Here is a 21,364-nt window from a genome sequence, read left to right as displayed (position 1 = left end):
CTGGACCAGCTTCACAGAGCAGTCTAGCCTGCCCGCAAGCTCTCTGTGGGAATCTTGCTTTCCTGCCTTTGCTGGGGATTGGCTGAAAGATTAGGAAGCAGGGGGCAGGGGTGAGGGGGAGGTCATTAAGGAGCACAAACCCCATTGGTGAATCATAAACCCCCCATAATGAGGCCTGGCTGCTTTGCAGAGCTAGGGGCGGGAAGAACTCTCTAGAGCAGTGGTTCTCAACCTTCCTCCTGCCGCGCCCCTTTCATACACTTCCTCATGTGGTGGTGACCCCAACCATAGAATTATTTTTGTTGCTACTTCCTCACTGTCATTTTGCTACTCTTATGAATGGGCGTCCCCTGTGAAAGGGCCATTCGACCCCAAAGGGGTCTCGATGCACAGGTTGAGAATCACTGCGTAGAAGGAGGCTGGGCCTGGTTGCCTGGTGGTGACCCCTTGGCCCTCACAGGCACCCTGTTAGGGAACACTGCTGTCATCCACTGCACAGAGAGGGGAGTGGCCTGACCAAGGTCACATCCATGGAGGTGATGGTGTCAGGAACCAGGACCGTTTGGAGCAGAGCCCAGGCCTGTCAGCTCCTCCTCGCACCCCAAGTGCAGTGTGATGAGGAAGGAGGGAGGAGCCAGCCTCTGTTAAGGATTTGGTTTGAACAGCTTTGTTAACTTGGTCAAGCGCTTTTCCGGGTGGCTAGTGGGGAACAAGGCTCCTCTAGATGCTGGAGGAAAATGACAGATGAGGGGTGCGTAAGGGTAGGTGACGAGGTTGGGTGGGCAGCCAAGAGGCCGTGATATGCAGGGGCAGGGACCTAGGGGCCACCGTGCAGGGTGGGAGCAAGCTGGCTAATGGACTTAATTAACTCTGTGGTCGGACCTCTCTTACATGTGACTGGGCCCATTCATGCTGTTCCAAGCGCCTGACCCAAGCTCAGCTGGGCCCTGGGTCTGGGGACAGTGGGAAGTCACTGTCTTTGGTGGTCTGTGACCCCCCCCCCCCCACCCAGTGAGCTGAGGCCCCCTCAGAATAGAAACACTGTGCAACAGCTGCTGTTCCGCTGTGGAACTTGTCCATCCGGGGCCTCGGACTGGATGGGAGCAGGGCTGCAGGACTACCCCAGCCAGCATGTCTCCGTGTGGAACTGGGGCTGTGGGCCTTCCTAGTCCCAACAATCTCATCTCCCAGACATTCCTTGTGACCCTTTGGGTCAGGGTCCCAGCTGCTGGAGCCCCACCCGCCTCCCCAGGGCCCACTGGGCCTTCCCAGGACCAGTAAGTGATGTGCAGCAGGTGGGGTTCTTCCCTCTCTGCAGCCCTCCCCCAAAGGTTCCATTCTCATCCGTGAGGTGTGGGGCTGAGTGGCTTTGCTGATTCCCTTTCCAGCCCTGAACGCTCCTTCCCTTCCTCAGGAGGGCTTCCCTCACTCCCTTCAGTCTCCTTCCCTCCATCCCTGCCACCACATGCCCCTCCTGTCTTTCCCTTCGGTGACTTTGGAGCCGGGGTTCCTCAGGGAATGACGGGCTGGGCTGGGGTTTTGTCCATCCTTTCAGAAGGCCTCCATTGTAAGCTAAGAGGCCACCATACTCCATGGGATAAACCCAGAGCCTAAAACAAAACGCGTCTCAGCCAGGCTTTTGGTCAGGCACAGGCCACGTGCCTGGGTGGTGTGGCCCCAGAGCTGCTGAGTCAGGGGGGCAGGTGAGGCCCCGAAGCCCTGGCTTCCCTCCTAGCTCCCGCTCCTTTAGCCCTCTTTCTGAATGAGCCCGGACTAAAGCAAATGGGTGAAGGGAAGAAGGAAGAGCTAGCTGAACAGCACGTTCCAAAGGTGATTCAAGGAGACAAAGTATTATAATGAAATGTGTGCGGACCTGGAGTTAGGAAGCCAAAGAGGTAGCATGCACTCAGTATCTATCCAGCTAAAAGAACAGAGGGGAAATTCAAGCCTTGAGTTGCAGCAGTGAGCGGGGCAGGAAGCACCAAAAGAAGATGGAAGGGCTACAGAGCCACTGTATCAAAAAGAACTGGTCAACATCTCACCATTTCAAGAGGCAGCACATGGTCAAGGACTGATGATGCTGTAGGAAGGAGCCCAGGAAGTCCAAGCTGAGGAATTAGTGGAAAACAAGGCTCCAGAAACTGGAATACCAGTGAAATGTTTCAACAAGCTGATGAAGCACTGGAAACACTCTCTTGTCGATGCCGAGAAACGTGGAAGAAAATTGCTAGCTACCAATTACTAGAGGAGATCCATATTTGTGCCCATTCCAAAGTAAGGTGACTCAACAGGACGCAGAAACTGTTGAATGCCATCATTAATATCACATGCAAGTAAAATTTGGCTGAAGATAATTTTAAAATGGCGGCAGTAATTCATCAACAGGAAGCTGACAGAAATTTAAGTATAATACAGAAGAGGATGTGAAACAACGGATATCATTACTGATGTCAGATGGATTTGGGCTGGAAGCAAAGCACACCAGAAAGCTGTTTCCTTGTGTGATATTTACTATGCAAGACATTCACCTCTGTGGAACATAATAAACTACAGATATCGTTGAGAAGAATGGGAATTCTAGAACACTTCATTGTGCTCATTTTATCTATAAACTCACTGCCCCATTGAGTGAATGCTGTCTCATAGCGACCCACTGTGGGTTTTTGAGACTCTGTTTACCAGCGTAGAAGGCCCAGTCTTTCGCCTGCGGAGCTGCTGGTGGTTTTGAACTGCCGACCATGCAGATTGCAGTTGAAATGTAACCACTACACTACCATGGCTCCATCATTTTATCTATATGCTGAGCAAAAGCTGGACTACATAAGGAAGAATGTGGCATCAGGATCAGAAGAAAGTTTATTAACAATTTTCGATATGCAAATGACATAACTGCTTGTGGAGTATTTGGGGCGCTTCCGCCTTCAATATGGACTTCTACTAACTGTCGAGAAAACCCAAATCCTCACAACTGGACCCATAGACGTCATGATAAAAAGATAAAAGTCTGAAGTTGGCTCTTCCCATCACCCCCAATGTTCTGCTGCTGCCAGGAAGGTGGATCTGTGCAGTCACTGGGTCCAAGAAGTACCCTGGACACGGGTGGTGCTACACTAGGACCAATGGGAAGCTTTTCCAATTTCTTAATGCACAGCGCGAGTCAGCATTCCTTTCCTAGAGTAACCCTGCGCAGGTAAGCTGGACTGTTCTCTACAGAAGGAAGCACAAAAAGGAGCAACTGGAAGAGATTCAAAAGGAAAGCACCCACCGTGCAGTCACATTCCAGAGGGCCAGCACCGGTGCATGTCTTGCTGCTATAATGGCCAAGAGGAATCAGAAACCTGAAGTTAGAAAGGCCCAATGAGAACAGGCTCTCAGGGCTGCCTAAAGACTAAGCACGTGCCTGAAGGACAGCAATGGCTGCTACCAAGGCTCCCACACGGCAGCACCTAAGTAAAAGAGTGTGAAGCCTGTGAAAGTTTCCGCTCCCGGTTGGTGGAAAATGCCAAGTTGACTTTCAAAGAAGCTTTCGAGTAAAGACGCAACTGTAACTCAAAAAACAAAACAAAAACACTGAAGTTGTCAAGAATTTCATTTTGCTTGGATCCACAACCAACTCTCACAGAAGCAGCAATCAAGAATTCAAAAACAGTATTGCAATGGACAAATCTACCACACAAGACCTCTTTTAGAGTGTTGATGAGCAAGGATGTTGCTTTGAGGACTAAGGTTTGCCGTGGTATTTTCACTTCAAAACATGATGTTTTTCAATTGTTTCATATGCATGTGAAAGTTGGATGATGAACACGGAAGACTGTAGAATTGATGCATTTGCATTAGGGTGCTGGCGTGGACTGCCAGAAGAACAAACAGATCCATCTTGGAAGAAGTTCAGCCACAATGCTCCTTAGAATCAAGGATGGCGAGACTTCATCCCACGTGCATTGGGCATGTGAACAGGGGAGAACAGTCCCTGGAAAAGGGGACAGTTGAGGGTCAGTGAAAAAGAGGAAGACAGTCAAGGAGATGGATGGACACAGTGGCTGCCATCAGGGGGTTGGACATAACTGTGCTTGTGAGGACAGTGCAAGACAGGGCCATGCTGACTTCTGCTGTACACAGTGCACTGTGAGTCCCGGCTGACTCACTCCACTTAGCAACTGGCCCATGCGGCACCGGGCTGGACCACCTCCTGGCTCTGATTAAGAGCTTGTTTGGAGACCTGAACTACATGACAAGCCCCCCCCCAAATATGAAATGAAAAGGCAGACCTAGACATTCCGCAACTGGGCGCCACAACTAGACATTCCCCAACAGTGTCCTGCCCCTCTGGGGAGGAATGTTTGTAGATGTAGGGAATGAAGGAAGGATGCACCTATCAAATCCTAGGATTAGTCTTGGATCATCCTACTCTTTACAGGACCCAAGGTGTCCCAGCCTGCTCAGAATCTGGCTTTTATTCCCTACTATCTCATGTTCTGTGGCTCTGGGATTCTCTGGGTCCCAGGGACAGCCTGGCCAGAGGCGGGTGCACAGGCCTGGCTAGAAGTAGTTGACAATCCCTGCTCTACCACGTACACACGGCCACGGTAGTTGGGTTCCTCTTACAGGACCCACCTAGAACAGAGGAGAAGATTGGGTGGCAAGGGAGAAGGCAGAGTGGCCACCTGGGCTGAGCCTGGGCTCTGGTGGCACCCTGTCCCACCTAGCATCCCCTCCCAGCTCCCGAGGTCATCACATTCCATCTGGAGACCAGGCTGGTACCTCGTCCCCCTCCTGGTTGGCTTCCTTCCCTTTCATCCCCCTGTGGGCATGTTGGGTGTGGGTTGTGGCACTTCCCACGGGGTGATGCTCAGGGACCATGACATTCTGGACCAGCCCAGGGTGGTGATCACAGAAACTGGAGTGATTCTGGGTACGCGTCTTCCCTCATCCCTCTTCTCCTCCACTCTTTCCTGGGTAAGCTGCTACCACTCAGAGAGCAGGGGCCAGTGAGCAGGTGTAAGAAGTACCCAGGAGCACTGGGGGAAGGATGGGGTCAAGCAAGAGAGCCGAGGGAAGAGAAACTAGTCCAGGTAATCAAGCATGGCTCCTTCTGGAGGAGGTGTGATGATTGGGGTACATGGGGGGCCGGGAGACCCTCTCTGCCTGGGGAAGGTGTGTGTCTCCCAGGAAGAAACCTGGGGACTGCGCTGCCTCCTCACTCTGCTAGCTTCAGGATGTGGAACTGTCTGGAGGAGGCGGGAAAGGCTCTGCTTTGCACCATTTCCCACTTGGAGGCTGACATGCTGTGTGTGCATGGGGAGTAGGCAGGCACAGCGCACGGACGAAATGGGTGGAACCAACCAGGTCCCTCCATCCCAGGGTCTCCTGCCTCTCTCGGGAGAAGAATGGAGCCTTGGGATTTACCAGGCTTCAGAAGCCCTGCTGCTCTGAGTGGGAATCAACCCGGTGACAGTGGGTTTGTTGTGTTGTGTTGCTGGTTAGTTGGATCTTGGCTTCATTTTCACCATGGATGGGAAATCGTGTTCTCTTTTGGAGGGGGCTGGTGGCCTTGGCCTTGGCCTCTAAGCATTGCTGAGCCTAGGCCGAAGGTGAGCACCTTGGTCCACCCATCCCAGCACTCTCCCCATGAGACACCGATTCAGAAGGTTTGAACCGCTCTGTCCCAGTGCCCTTGTTTTAGATGAGAACCCATGCAGGGAAGTGACCGCGAAGGCTAGGCAGCTGCTGAGCCAGTGTGCTGCCATTTTGGCCAGCTCTCCCACATGCATACCCCCCTCAGCCTCCCTTTTCCCATCTCCACCCCCCACCTGCAGGCACGGTCTGCTGAGCCTTGCCATGAGAAGGCAGAGAGGGGCCAGGTAGAACCAGCAGGAACCTTCGTGGAGACTCCGGTCAGCCCAGGGCCTCTCGTCTCTAGGCCCGACCCACTGTGTCTGGGACCAGCTTAGAGCTTTCCCCAAGTGAAGATGAGGGGACTGAGAGGAGCAGGAAGGGGGTGTTCCTTAATCCGCTGATCATGTGGGGAGGGCAGGCAGACAGCCCCTGGGTCCAGGCAGATTCCCCCCCAGGCCCTGTCCACTTTTCTAACCCTCCCCTCAAAACTCTACCCCCTCTCTAAGGGAGTAGTGCCCAGTCCTCCCTTACCTCTCCAGGTGAAGAGGGGCAGGCCCACTTTTGTGAGGGGTCGAATTGTGCCCCCCCACAAAACACATGTTAGAATTCTAACCCCTCTGCTTGTAGAAGTGATACCGTATGTGCTTTGTTAATGAGGCCGGAATTAGTTAGGGCGCGTCTTAAATCTAGCTTTTGAGATATAAACGAGCAGATGAAGCCAGTCAGCACACAGGCGGGTAAGAGACATGCCGCCTGGTCATCAAGGGACCTGGAAATAGAAGCAGGACAGAGAGCTCTTCCCCCGAGAGCTGGCACTCGGAATTTGGATTTCAGTGAAATCAGATGTTCTGTTCATTAAAACCATCCGCGCTGTGGGACGCCTCTTAGAGCAGCAACGACTCCCTAAGACTGCCTTTCTCCTGACGACCTTTCCATGCCTGGACGGGCCCCAGGGCTTCTCCTGGTGAACACCTGCCTTGATCAGGATGGGATCCAGAGTGCCACCTCCAGAATCAACTCCGTTACCCAGCACCCTTATGGTGTGCCCCAGGGCTCTCTCTCCCAGTTCTGTGACTGACACCCCAGAGGGAGGACCTACCCTCAAGGCACCTCTGCACCCGGTATTCAGGGGTGTTCCCTGACGATGGTCCTCGCAGGCTGTGGAGGAAGCCACTTCTGTTTGTCTTTGACAAGGAGCATGGGAGGGGGTAAGCCTAGGATGGGAAAGGGCCTCTAGGGTGGGGCTCTGATTCCTGACCTGGGCACAGGCCATGGCCCCCTAGAGCATGACTCACGTGCCATCCCCTGACACCTTGAGGGAGCTGATGCCGTTCTTGGCCCAGCCCTGACTGTGGAGGAAAGTGCTGTCCTCTGTGAACATCAAGCACCGGCCCATGACGCTGCAGCCCTCAAAGATTTCCAGGTGGAAATGCTCCCCGTGCTCCAGGAGCCAAGGAGGGAAGGAAGGAAAGAAGAGAAGCACTCCTGAATTCGCACCCCCAGCCCCCATTCAGAAACAGAAGACCCAGTGCTGGAAGGAGCTGAGAATTGCCCAGGGCAGGGCTGAGCTCCATGTGAGAAGACAAGTGAATTCCACAGATTTGATTAGGTGAATGGGTTCTATTTTTGCAAAAAGTTTCAACCCACCCGAATGAGTCCAGTGTCTTCTTACATACAAAGAGTCTAAGGACCAGAGAAGGCCAGCGGCTTGCTCACAGGTATCCACAGGCCAGCTGCAAAACTTGGACCATCGGCTCCCTCAAGAGGTGGGTCATGAGCACCTCAAGGGACATCCCTTGTACCCTGGCCTTCATAGCATGATCTTCTACCCTTTATCCCTCTCTCTGGACCACATGCCATGGATCAAATCATGATATTTTAAAGTGGTAGTGGAATGCTGGATTAAAACATGAAGCCAAAACAAATCACAATCTTTCTAGCTGAAATCTTGCTGACCCCTACATCATGGGTCACTTGGACCAGGACCTATGTCTCCTCATGAGATTCCCCATGTCATCCCTCCAGAAGACAAAAGGGGACTTTAGCCTCTGGTCCCCATCTCCAGCAAGGCTGGGTCCAGGAGGGCTCTATGGAAAATAGCACTCACTACATAGCCGGTGTAATTTTTCCCATAGAAATAGCATTAGGCAGGGTCGAAGATCAACTTTTTCCAAATGACCAATTCTATAAAGAGATCATTCTTACCACTTGAGAGGCCAACTCCCCCCCTCCCCCAGCTGGTTTTGCAACGAACAGGGAAAAGAGATAGGGGCTGACGCAGGTCCCTACCAGGAAGCTGACAGATGCTCTGCACACCTACACAAGGGGGCTGCTCACCCCTGCTCTCAAGAGCCTGTTGCTTCCCATCCCAAACACCAGGACCTCCCCCAGCAGGTTCATACTTTTGACTAGGTGGGGGGTGGAGGATTCAAGGAGCATCTTGCTCACTTTTCTCATAGGCCAGCCGACACTGAATAGTCCTCAGCTCTCCCCACACAGCTGAGCTTCCCCCATCAGTCACTCCGAGTTGAGTGAAGAGGTGACTCCTGGGAAAATACTACAGTATTCCCAAGCAAGAGGAGGTGCTGTACCAGGTCAAAGCAGCTGTACTTTGGGATCTCCTTTCCTTCCTTCCCTCCCAGACTGCTTGCAAATTCCACTTTATGTTTTCAATGAGCAAGTTAGCAACATGTTGGCATCAGAAATGTAAAGTGGTTTTCTGATGCATGCGCAGATACTTGATTGAAAACTGGTTGGGCAGGGAGTTTGGATCTATTGGCAGGTCCATGAGGAACGGACACAGGAAAAATGTCTTTTAATGGGGTGACAGGCTCTGGGAGGCGTGGCCAGGGCCTAGGAAGTCAGACCACGTAAATGCTGAGCGTGGAAGTCTTTGATTGGCTGTAACTCCCTCGCCCAGCTCTCCAGGGGAACAGTAAGCTCACCATCCCAACAGGCCGGCAGGAGCCCCCATGGCCACTGTGACCATTCCAGGGGAAGAAGTCAGGGCTGTCCCTGTGCTCCAGGATGAACTGCTGGCCTCGGAAGCCAGGGTGCTCGAAGCATGCCTAGGCCCCACTCTCCACTCGGACGGAGTTCATCCGATTCACAAAGCCTCGGCCCGGAGGCTGGTCGCAGTCCCCCCAAACCTCCAGCTTCCACCCTGGGAAGTGCTTGCCCTCACAGAGCGTGGTCTGGAAGGTCAAATGGGAGAGAGTGGACTCAGGTGTTTTTCTCCTTTCAGTCGGGGGATCTCCAGCTTCAAGAACACCAGCACCCAGTTCTACTGCACAGAGCAGGGCTCAGTCAAGACTTGTTGACTGGGGCAAAGAGCAGAGGCGGGGGTCCGCTCTTCTTTCTACATGGGCTGTCATCAGACACAGCACGGGGGGCCTTCCCACCCCCCAGGAGACCTTCACTGAGCAGCTAAATATCAGTCGATATCAGACAGAATAACAAACCCTTTGTCTAGGGGGTCATTTAACAATAGGTTCTTTTCAACTGTCCACTGCTGCATTTGATGTTGTTGTTGTTTATTGTTACAATGGAATATCCATCATGACATTCGAGGACATGGTTCAGAAGAGAACACTTTCCCCACAACCCCACCCTCATAGCTCCTCGTTATTTTCCCCAAAAGGCAAGTTTCCGAGGACTGGGCCTCTTGACCGGACTCCACTTCAGGGCCTGGAAAGGGATTTCTCCTCTCAGAAATGGGATTTCTATTCTTAGTGGAATTCTATTCCTTTGGGTCCCAGAGATATGTCCAATCTGGAACTTGGATCGGTCAGTATGTCCAAAAGTGATGTAGCACAGACAGCTTCTCCTTGTCACCAAGCAAAACAACATGGAACGTCAACAGCCTCCAAGCTCACTTCCTGCTGAGCTTCATCTGCAATGGATGTAGGTTTCCAGACTGGTGCCCTGAGTAGAGGCTGTTAAGGGGCAAGTAATGCTGCCCAGAAGTCTGGAATCCAAGCTAATCGCATGTGATAATGCAAATATTTCCAGTTCTCGGGAGGCTGGGAGGCTTTAGCACTTCTCTTCCAGTTCCGGCTCCCTGTGGAGTCAGGCAAGTCATCCTGGTGGCACACAGGCTGAGGCGCTGGACTGCTAACTGCCAAGTCAGAAGTTTGTCGTCTGCCACTCCTTGAGAGAAAGGTGAGTTTTCTGTCTCCATAGAGATTCCCAGGGGCAGAAACCCTGGGGAGCACTTTGATGCTGGCCTATAGGGTGAGCATGTCAGAACTGACCCGACAGTCTTGGCCAAGTACCTTGGCCCCAGAATGGTGAGCGGCAGGGAGGAAGCCCTGATAAAGGGCCAGCCAGCTGTGGTTCCCTCTGCCCTGCAGATGTGGGTGTGCGGGGTGACAGGGCAGGGTCCCAGCACAGGCACTCCCTCTGTGGATGCAGTGTGAGCCCAGGAGGGCTTGGTGGCTGCGTGGTTTGGGAAGTGCGATCCAGCCAGTGTAGACCGCAAAGGCCCTTAATGGTGACTGCTCGGCTGAAGTGGGCAGGAAAGAGGGAGACGGTGGAGGCCACCCTCCACACAGACCCGTCCCTCAGCGACATTTCAGACAGCGGGGAGACTTGGACTCCTTAGGGGGCCAGCACCAAGCCTCCCAGTTCCTCATGTAAGCCTGGGAAGGGAAAGGGTGGGCGTGGCACTCTCCCCACCCCGGGTCAGACACAGGTGAAACTGTGCCAAACCTGCCTATGAAAAACACCACGCAAAGCATCAAGCGACCCACTGTGTTCCCTGGAGTCCTACCGCAAAAGGGCAGAGGGGGGCTGGGAGGAGGGCTGCTTATCTGTTTCCCAAGGCCCCCCACAGTCTCTGAAGATCTCCCTGCTTTGCCAAGAGCACTCACCTTGTGTCCTGGTGTTCAGGCCCCCCCACCCCCAGGGCAGTTCCCATATAGAAGGGTCTGGCCCTGCTGACCACTGCCTTTGAGTTGCGGGGACAAAAGAACTGCCTGCTGGCAGCGTCTGCCAGGTCTGCCACATTAGGGGGGGGGGGCGCGGCGCCTGTCACTGAGTGCAAACCCCCAATCCCTGCTCACCAGGTAGGAAAGGGGAGGAGGGGCAGAAGAGATGGAACTGGGCCTGGGATGAGGCGGGAATGGGAAGATTGCGCTTAAAGAGGGGACTGCAGCGAGTGGCCCTCAAACGACCTGGCCATACAGCGTGGAACGGAAACTCATTTGCTCTGCAAACTTTCACTCAAATCACAGCTTTTTTTTTCCCCATAAAAGGTAAACCTGCGGAGCCCCCAGCCAGCCCCAAGATCACCTCTTCTGGACCACCCTTTTCCAGCCCAGCTAGCTGGGTCTCACTTGTCTGCCTGTGGCAATCCGATCCACCTATCAGCAGTTCAAATCCACCAGCTGCTCCGTGGGAGAAAGACGGGGCTTTCTGCTCCCATGAAGAGTTAGTCTCTGAAACCCCAGAGGGGCACTGCCCTACAGGCTGGACTTCATGGCTGGGAGTCCTCAGACTCTTGGAAGGGAGACCTCTAGAAACTCTCTTCCTGTTCCCAAATGCTCCCCTCTCCCCTTCTGACCCACCCTCCCTCCTTCCTCACACACAAAAAAAAGTTTGTGGAAAATGACATTCTTTTAAAATTCTATCCCTCACTCTCCACCCCACCCTGGAATCTTTTGAAGCTCTCTCTTCTATTCTCCCTTCCTGACTGATGGTCCAGGCTTCCTGTGGCAGGGAAGAAAGCCCTGGACCCAACCTTGCCTCTCCAAAATCGGCAACCTTCTTGGAGGCCCAACAATTTCCCGAGCCAGGCCACCCAGTCCCTTTCTCTGTCTTGTTTCCCCTGGAAGCTCTCAGCCCTTGGGGATACATCCCATTCAGGTTCCCCCACCCCCGGGCCCCCCAGGCTTGGGCACCACAGTGTCTTACTGATAATAAGGGTTCCTGCTCTGGAGCAGCAAAGCTAATCACTAATTTCAACTTAGAGAGGAAAAGAGAAGTTTATCAGAAGCAAGGCAACACCAAGGCCAGAGGCACCAGGGCAAAGGAGCTGCAGTCCCGAGGCCAGAGACCACGAGACTGTGAGGCACAGCAGAGGGTGGGCTGCCACTATGCCAGCAAGGCTCCTCCTTAGTCACACAATCACCACTGGTGGCAGATCAATTGTCACCGTCCTGGGGAAAGGACTATGATTGAGATACATACACAATTATGAAATAGAAAAACTTAAGATGACTGGTTCTGGGAACCTTCAATTACCTGGCTGGTCTGGGTATGGTTCATGACTGTTAAGCCTTGGTATCTCTCCAGAAGAATGTGCTACAGAGGACAGCACTGAAGATACAGCCGGGGAGAGTGGCAGGTCTGCCCAGACCACACATAAGATATAGTGTCTTATAGGCTTGAAGTTAAACAAGCAGCCCTCTAGTAAGGAAGCAACAAAGCCCACAAAGAAGCACACTAACCCATGTGATCACAAGTTGTCAACAGGATTAGGTATCAGAAGACCCCAAACAGCCATTTTGATGTGAATGAGGGGGATGGGAATGGAGACCCAAAGCCCATCTGTAGGCAATTGGACATCCCCTCAGAGAAGGGACACAAGGAAGGGACGAGCCAGCCAGGGTACAGCATAGCACCGAAGAAACACACAACATTCCTCTAGTTCTTTAATGCTTCTTCCCCACCCCCCACCACCACTATCATGACCCCAGTTATATCTTACAAATCTGGTTAGACCAGAGCATGTACACTGGTACAGATAAGAGCTCTTGACATACAGAAACCAGGACAGATGAACTCCTCAGGACCAATAATGAGAGTAGTGATACCATGAGGGTAGGGGGAAGATGGGGGAGAAGGGAGAACTGATTACAATGATCAGGGGAACAAACAACAGAAACAAGGGAAACAGCGAGTAGTATAAAATATTAAAATAAAATAATTTATGAATTATTAAGGGTTCATGAGGGAGGCAGGGGAAAAAAGAGAAGCTCATACCAAGGACTCGAGTAGAAAGAAAATGTTTTGGAAATGATGATGGCAACATATGTACAAATGTGCTTGATACAATTGATGGATGGATTTTTCTGGGAGCTGTAAGAACCCCCAATAAAATGATTTATTAATTTTTTTTAAAAAGTGCATCTAGGCAAGTTCCCAGAGGCAAGGCTGCTTCTCCTGAGGGACTCCAAAAGCCAAGCTTACTGCTAGTGAGTCACAGCTACCGGATGGAGGAGAGCTGCTTCTGTGGGTTTCTGTGGCTGCAAATCTTTTCTGGGGTGGAAAACCTCACCTTTCGCCCAAGGAGCACTGATGATGAGTTTGACCTTGCACACTTTGGAGGTTACCAAGGGCAGGATGCCAAAGGCAGGAAGATGAAGCAATAGAAGGTTGACCTGGGAGAAGGAGTTTAGTACAAAGGCTTATTTCCAGAAAATACCAAGCCCTGGAGGGAAATGTGGTGGCATTTATTATTACCTCTTCAAATACAAGAGATGCAGGGGAATGAAAACGGTACTAAGAGTTTTTAGATACCATCTTCCCAGAGGCTGCAATGCTCCTGGCTGGGGTGGGAGCCAACATGACACCGGTGTCCCCCAGCCTGGCTAGCTGCAGACCGGGGGAGCCTTCACTCCTGCCTGCCGTGACGCAACTTCTAGATACAACCGGGAGGTTTGGTTTGTTAAACAATTCCGCTTACTTAGACAATTATACACTTGTCCATCGAGTGCACTTTTATTCCTTATTTTTATTTCAAATGGGGTTACAAGGTCAGCACGCTGAAATCCAGGAGCTCCGTGTTTGCAAGTTTATGAGCAACAGGCAAAACTTGTGGTGGCAGAGAAACCATCCCTATTACAGTGGAATGAAGCAATGGATGCACTGAGCTCAGCTGTCGTGAAGGCAGCAGCCTGGAGCGCTCTCTCAGGACAAGAGAAGGCTGCGAGGGAGGCACAGGGACCCACCCATGGGAGAGCAGACACCACAGTCTAACCACCTGTTTTAGAGCTGGATGGTGATGGCTTCCTCCATTTCATGCTGGACATCTCCACAGGTAAAGGAGCAAGGGAAGTGGGGAAGCCGCCAGCAGCACTACTATTCCAGGTACTGCTTCTTCTCTTAGGTAGCACAAGCATCCCCAGCCGGTGGAGCAAGGAGCTGGCCAGCCAGTGCCCCAGAGGTGAAGTTCTCCCCAGAACCTTGGCTGGCCGTGCCTTTCTCCAAACCCGCAGTCTCAGGCCAGGAAGATGCTTTGTCTCACGTTCAGACACTCGTTTGGAACTGGAAGGAGCATCTGCAAACACAATGTTTCACAAGCTGCCTCTGGTGGAGACTCTTAAGTGCTCAGGGGCCCCGCGATGCTGTGGAGGAAGGTGGTGCCTCCCCTGGGATGTCTGCTAAGGTGGCTTTGCAGCTCCCCTTTGGAGACCCTGAGCAAGGCGCACCTGGTAGGACATCTCTCACCAGTGCTGCCAGGTGAAGTGGGCTGTCCTCACTATCCTTTCTAGCACAAAGGGTGGTTTCAACCCACCCAGAGGTGCATTTGAAGGCCTGCCGATCTATTTCCAAATCTGCCCTGACACCTCCCGCACAGTTACTAGCCCTGGGTGGTGGAGACTTGGGTGCTGCTGCGATTAACAGTTCCTGTGGAGCTTTCAGATAAAACTAACTGGGAAGGCCTGCAGATCTGTTTCTGAAGTCAACCAACTAAAACCTCGCTGTGGTAGTTACATAATCACTTGTCAATTTGAGACTTAAGAGTGAAGGGGTTGAGTTTAGCCTATCAGGTCGCAGCTTGATGACCTCATTTGGAGGCGCTAAGGAGATAAATAGCTTGCTAGAGGTGGACACGTACATGCTCACTCTCTGCGAGGTATTACTAATGACAAGCCTGATGGAGCTACACTAATGTACCCAGAGCCCTGGGAGTTGCAGGAGCCAGCTGGAGACCCCTGCCAGCACTGAGATGCTTCCACTGCCACTGGATCCACAAGACTTCCCACCCACTGGCTTGTGATCTTCCTGCACTCGGCATCATTGCATGTGTTTCGTGAGTCTGAAGAGGAATTTATAGATTGGTGTCAGACATATGGGCTAATATCGGACTTTAGGACTTGATCTGGACTGGGCTGGGATGTTTTCTCAATATTCAATTGTTCTTGCACATAAAGCTCTTTCTTATACACACGTGTCTCCCTGGATTTGTTTCTCTAATCTACTGGACTAACATACCCATGAATTGCAAAGATTAGGGCTACAGCCAATCAGGGAGAGGACCCAGGAGCTGGCAACATTTCGTTGAGTTGCGCACGGGGGTCATTGTGGAGTCATGGCCTCGTGGATGTCAGCTAACAGCAAGTCTGGGGCGGGCCCCAGAAATGTAGAAACCCCTTTCCCCCAGGCTAACAGGATTGAACTTCCTCTGTGGTTGGTGTCCTTATTGAGGAGTGCCTCAGTGAGCCTCTAAGACCTTAATTGGGCTGTGTCCATATCAGCAATCCTTGTAATTTCTCAAGGCTGTCAAAAATCATGGAGGAGCCCTGGTGTAGTAGTGGTTCCAAGGTAGGTTGTTAACTGCAAGGTCAGCAGTTCAAAATCACCAGCCACTTCTGCAGGTTTTCTAGTCAAATCAAGAGTTACTCTCAGACAACCACACGGGCAGTTCTGTCCTGTCCTACAGTCGCTATAAGTCGACATCGGCAGAGTGAGGAGTTGTAGAAAGCGGCTAAACTCTGCCCCAGCTGTTAGAACATTGCAGCTAATCACAAGGTCAGTGGTTCAAAACTGCCAGCTACTCTATAGGAGAAAGAGACTGGCAGCTCCTGTAAAGATTTTCAGCCTTGGGCACCCTCCAGAGTAGAGGTTCTCTACCTGTGGGTCGCAACCCCTTTGGGGTTTGAACAACCCTTTCACAGGGGTCACCGGATTCATAACAATGGCAAAATGACAGTGATTAAGTAGCAACAAAAATGTCATGGTTGGGGGGTCACCACATGAGGAACTGTAGTAAAGGGTTGTGGCACGAGGAAGGTTGAGAACCACTGCTCCAGAGGGTCTCTGAGTCAGAATTGACTGGATAGCAACAGGTTCACATCTTTTAAAGTTCAGGACATGCTAAACTCCACCAATGATGCCACATATAAGACTCATAGCTTACTGTGACAGATTAATTTGCTAACTGGATAAAAATGGGGACGGAAGGGGGAACACATTGAGAATGGAAACCATCAGGACGCTGGTAACTCAACGTAGAAGGCAATTGTCTGAGAAAGAGGCAAGTCATGCCTTGGCTGTCGTATTCAAAAGGCTTTCCTTGACAGGAATGGGTCATTGGTGCTGAAAGAACTCCAGAGCCAGTCTCGCATCAAACACTGTACTTCCCTGGTGACAAACGAGGTCACACAACTCAAGAGAGATGAACATGCAAGATGCTCCAGGCAGAGCAACGTTGTGGGCAGGTGGGCCCCAAGCGTCTGGAATCCAGGACAGTGAGCCCTCATTCCATTGGACACTCTAGTAACAGCAGACCCACTGATTTTACTACCATGAGGACAGATCTCATTTTCCTTGTTATACTAACGAGTATTTTTTATTTCTGGATTTGGCAGTTTCTTGTATAGCGGGGAGAAAGCTCTTTGGCTTTAGGAACTGAGGGGCCGCTGAGGTTAAGCAGTGAGACCATGCTGGGCCTTTAGGGGTTGAAGTTTAGATTTTGGTACAATTGGTCTGGAAGGATTTAGCTAGGGAATGACATTAATTTATGTCTTTAAGAGGTAACTATGGTTACAGTCCACTAACAAAGTGGAGATAAAAAAAATACAGCTAGATTTATGAGGCAGGGCCCCACAGCTGGTTGATAAATTGGATGAGGAAAATGATGGGAAGCGCTAAGGACAACTCAAGTTTCTGCTTTCACATCTAAGTGGTGTTAATTTTCTAAAACAGGAAGGTCGGGAGGCCCAGATTTTAAACAAAAACAGAATCCTGCTTCTGACATCAAAAGCGACTTGATGACAATGAGTTTTGGTTTGTTTCTGGTAAAACACATCTGAGAAGCCTCTATCAAGCATAAACCTGGAACCCAGAGGTTAACGCAAAAGGTAAAAATGTGGGGTGCTTCTGGAAACTTGGGTTTAGTCATAGCCTGGATAAAACCGACGACAGGACTGGCAGGAAAGGGCCACGGCTTGACAGGGACAGAGAGAGCCCCACACCACAGGGGGCAGGCAGGAAAAGCAGAAAGTGGGGTTAAGGGAAGAGACTTTCAGAGTAAAATGGGATGCTGGACCAGAAAAATAAAAACGCCCATTAGATGCAGTGATGCAAAAGTGATAAGCTGTTTTGACAGGCGCAGCTTTGGTGAAAGGGTGATGAGAAATATCCAATGAGAGTGGGTTAGAAGCGGATGTAATTGACTTTAATGTAAAAATATTCTATAAATATATTAAGAATGAGTGATGTAATTTGACTTTTTCTCTTGAAACTAAAATTTGAGCTGTGAAAATTATGAACATATCCCATTTTAAATTTGCTTGCTGTACTTCAATGAATCTAGGACTGCATTTTTGCACTGTGGTAGTTACACAATTTTGTCAGCCTGATAAAAGAATGAAGAGATGGGATCTAGCATGTCAATCAGGGCACAGCCTGAAGAAGTCTCCTAGTGGGCATGGCCTAATCATGAGGGTTCTGGGAACTCCCTCTCTTCCTCCCTGGAGGCAGGCCACTCTCTCCCCTCTGCCTTCCCTTTCCTGCTGCAGACACTCCAGAGAGCTGGAGGAGCCGCAAAAGCCACTGGATCCACAAAACTTTCTACCCACCAGCCTGTGATCTTCCTGCATTAGGCATCATTGCATGTGCTACATGAGTGGAAAGATGAATTTATGGACCACTATCAGGCACGTGGGTGGGCTAATATCGGAATTAATATGGACTTGCTCTGGACTGGGATGTCTTCTCAATATACAATTGCTCTGTGATATAAAGTTCTCTCTTATGTACACGAGTATCTCTGGATTTGTTCCTATAGTCAACCTGGATTAACACATGCACCAGTGACAAAAACATTACCTTTTCTTTACCAATCATTGCCAAACTCATTTCCATTTCAGATATTAGAATGTAGTCTTAATTTCCTAACATCTCTAGTACCACCCCCCCCACCACCATTTTCACAAGTGTGAAACAAACCAGAACACTAACATGACATCACCACCACCACCACCACAGGATGGAGACCCTCATGAAGATGGCTGAGACATTGGCTACAACAATGGGCTCGATTACAGCAACAGTGAGGGCGGTACAGGACCAGGAAGTTCCCTTCTATTGCACATAGACCACTTGGACTAGGCGCCTACTTGATGTCACCTGAGCACCAGCAGCAGCCACTGAGCGTCTCGGGCTTTAACAGGGCATTTGGAATGTTAACAGATGCTTAGCCACCAAATAAACAAATCAAGTGGTGTGTGGATAGGATCACTCCTCTGGGCCAGGAGTGGAGTGACCATGTGGTGTCACGAAGGGTCAACACTTTTCTATTGTGTCCATGGTCACTTTTACAAGTAGGTGCTGAGTTCCTATGCGAAGAATGAACATGTAAAGGAATGATTTCAAGATGACATGTCTTAAGGGCTCCAGTCCCTCCTAAAAAGGCCTCCTGGAGGGTGAGGAGTTGCACTTGCACTTCGGGTGAAGTATGCTGCTGAAAGTTTCCATTTGTATAGAAAAAACTTTCCAGATGAATAAAATTGATTGGATAAATTGGATCCAGACTGAATGCGGTCTGATAAGACTTTTAGGTCCGTTTTTGAGTAGGCTGACCCATAGGGAATCCGTGCACAACATAAAAACATTGCCTGGTCCTGCACCACCTTCACAACTGTTGCTATTACTTGAGCTATCGTAGCAGTCATGGTGTCCATCCATTTCAGAGGACCTTCCGCTTTCTTGCTTACCCCAGGTCTTTATCAGTGTGACGTTCTTCAAGGACTGGTTCCTTCCGTCCAGGTGGTCAGTCATTCTCCCCTCTAACAAGCATTTTGGCCGTACTTTTTCTAAGGCATATGAATAAATCCTACTAAGTAACAATACTGTGTTGACAAACTTTATTGAACATAATTTTTCATTAAAAATCAGTTGCAAAGCAAAATTACATTAGTAAAGTCAACGATAACATTTACGTTTTAAAAATGGGATCTTAACTGGAAAAGAGAGGAAGGAGTTTCACTCTGTCTCCTTCAATGCTGTATGCAATGTGTGTCTTAGGAAGCCCCAACACAGAATACTTATTAATATCCCTGTCCTTTAACCTCCTGGAGGTTATGGGATGGTGATGGGAACCTCTCTCTCTCTCTCTCACACACACACACCTCCTAACATTTCCTTTCTTTCAAATGACATGATACATAAGTAAATGGATAGTAGGAACATTATGTTAAATAAACCACCATAATCCCACCTGCTGCTAAATATTCTAATCAAGGTTTAGGGAATTTTAGGGTGAAAGGAAATGATATAGTAATTACTGGGGAATAACTGCAAGGCTATTAACCATTTGAATCTAATCCAACTCATAACACATTTACAAATTCTCCATTTGCTGCCACATTGCAGCTCCTGGCCTGTCACCCACAGAGGCCTATCTCCAATAGCCAGTCAGCTCTTGAGTCAGCAGGCGCTTTGAAGGGGTTGACAAGCCAGCTTCTGTGGCCACATTCTCCACATATTCCCAGAATCCAATCCAGAGCATTCCTGAAGGACAAGGACAGTCTCAGGAGAACAGGGTTTTCATTTCTACATGCCATATTAAGAAGCACAAAGGGCTAAGGTTTGCAGCTATTTTATTTACAAGTATACATTTAACACAATGAAATAAAATAAACACTGATGTACCAAGCTTAGTTTATAGTAGTGTAACAATAAGTATTTTGATGATTACATTATTTTAAACAACAAACTACACTGAAAAATTAATGCCAGTAAAATTCTTGGTCATAATATTATTAAGAAATACAATATATAAATTGAAAATATGATTGCTTAAAATTTGAAAATGGAAGTGAACTCATTTGGACAGTCAGAGTTTTAACATAATCTGAAAGTTGTGTGTGTGTGTGTGAGGCTCTGACCCAAATGATGTCTTTCAGGCTAACAGAAGAAAAAAGAAGCATAGTTTATCTTAAGGAAAGGAAAATGGGCAGTTTGCTTCTTCAGGCAAAGTATATCCCCAGTGTCCTCAGGTTCTGCAGTAGGATTACATCACTGAGCAGGAAGACTTTCCTTGTGAAGTTGCGCCATCAATTTTTTCTGCCTCCAAAATTATCCTTCTGAAAACATCAACAGCAGTCTAAAAAGAGAAAACCAATCACAGTGTTTGTAAGTTTTAAAGCATTATTGTTAAATGCTGTTGAGTTGATCCAGACACATGGTGTCTCTGTTGTGTGCACATGTAGAATTGAGCTTTAGGGCAGTGACCTTTGGGAACGGGACTGCCAGGCTTTTATTGTGAGGGGCCTCTGAACTGCATATCTTTAGGTCAATCGTTGAGGACGCAGTTATCTGTGCAGGCAGAACTGAAAGTCCAAGGTGTGCTTTGTCTGCCCAGAGCCAGTGTGCAGGCTGAGGGGTCACCTGAGCTCAGATGGATCCCTCTCCTCTCCCTCCCCTATTTTAACAGCTCCTCAATCAGCATCAGACTTGAGACCATTTGAATTAACCCCACAGTATAATTTCAATCCGTGTTTTCAAGAAGTTACTGTAATACGCCCAAGATTCCTCATTCACCCCCCTCTCTGCCATACTATTCCCTTCCCTTCGCTTCTACCTTCTGGAATTTCAAGGATGAGTATTAGCAAAATCCTCCTTCACTTTTTTTGCTATTTCCCCGGAAGATACTACTTTTTCTGTGCCTTTTCAAAAGGGAATGATTTCTCTCTCCTTTTCTTGCTATTTTAAGATTCAAGGTATGGTTGGGGCTCTCCTCAGGTCCTTTCCAATCTTCTCCCTAAAATCCCCAGCTTTGAACCTCAAGCCCTGACACATACTGATCATGTCTAACCCTCATTGTACCTAAACTCACTGCCATCAAGTTGATTCTCAGCCCTGGTGGTGTAGTGAGTAATGTGTTGGACGAACTGCTAACAGCAAGGTCAGCAGTTTGAAACCACCAGCTGTTCTGAGGGAGAAAGTAGAGGCTTTCCACTCCCCAAAGACTTCAGTCTTGGAGACCCGTTGTGGCTGCTCTGTCTTACAGGGCTGCCTATGGAGTACTAGTTATAGGAACATGCAAGCTTGGGCTACTTCCCAGGGTTTCCCCTGGCTCACTACCAGTCATGTTTCCACCATCACTCCAGGGGTACCACTACTTCTTTTTTTAAAAAAAATCATTTTATTGGGGCACATACAACTCATCAAAATCCATACATACATCAATTGTGTAAAGCACATTTGTACGTTCATTGCCCTCATCATTCTCAAAACATTTGCTCTCTACTTAAGCCCCAGGCATCAGCTCCTCATTCGCCCTGCCCCCTCTCCCTCACAAACCCTTCGATAATTTATAAATTATTATTTTGTCTTATCTTACACTGTCTGACGTCTCCCTTCACCTTGTTTTCTGTTGTCCGTCCCCTAGGGAGGAAGTTATATGTAGATCCTTGTAATCGGTTCCCCAGGGGTACTTCTTGGTTCATTTCATCCCACAAGCTATCCTTCCAATATTCTAGCCTCTCAGACACTTGTCCCATCCTCTTCTCTGATG

At 49.6% G+C, this 21,364-nt stretch overlaps 3 protein-coding genes across 3 annotated transcripts in view; all 3 read right to left on the bottom strand.

The window, feature by feature from the left end:
• WDR86 (WD repeat domain 86) overlaps positions 1–18,635 on the bottom strand; it is a 65,929-nt gene extending 47,294 nt beyond the window's left edge. The window contains exon 1 of the mRNA XM_045290160.1: positions 18,561–18,635. Coding sequence (XP_045146095.1) covers positions 18,561–18,624 — 64 coding nt within the window. The 5' untranslated portion in view covers positions 18,625–18,635. The remainder of the gene's footprint in view (positions 1–18,560) is intronic.
• CRYGN (crystallin gamma N) lies at positions 4,464–9,191 on the bottom strand. Its single transcript, XM_045290114.1, is given in 4 exon segments — positions 4,464–4,614; positions 6,912–7,057; positions 8,562–8,853; positions 9,160–9,191. Coding segments are annotated over 4 exon segments (621 nt in total).
• A 58-nt stretch (positions 18,636–18,693) lies between the features above and the next one.
• The window catches only part of RHEB (Ras homolog, mTORC1 binding), a 32,075-nt gene continuing 29,404 nt past the window's right edge, over positions 18,694–21,364 (bottom strand). The window contains exon 8 of the mRNA XM_045290162.1: positions 18,694–19,951. Coding sequence (XP_045146097.1) covers positions 19,859–19,951 — 93 coding nt within the window. The 3' untranslated portion in view covers positions 18,694–19,858. The remainder of the gene's footprint in view (positions 19,952–21,364) is intronic.

Source organism: Echinops telfairi, unplaced genomic scaffold, assembly GCF_000313985.2.
Source record: "Echinops telfairi isolate 266 unplaced genomic scaffold, ASM31398v2 ScPeMD7_31;HRSCAF=116, whole genome shotgun sequence".
Taxonomy (NCBI): Eukaryota; Metazoa; Chordata; class Mammalia; order Afrosoricida; family Tenrecidae; genus Echinops; species Echinops telfairi.
Note: the sequence above shows the minus strand (reverse complement) of the source record. Positions and strands in the feature narration are given on the sequence as shown.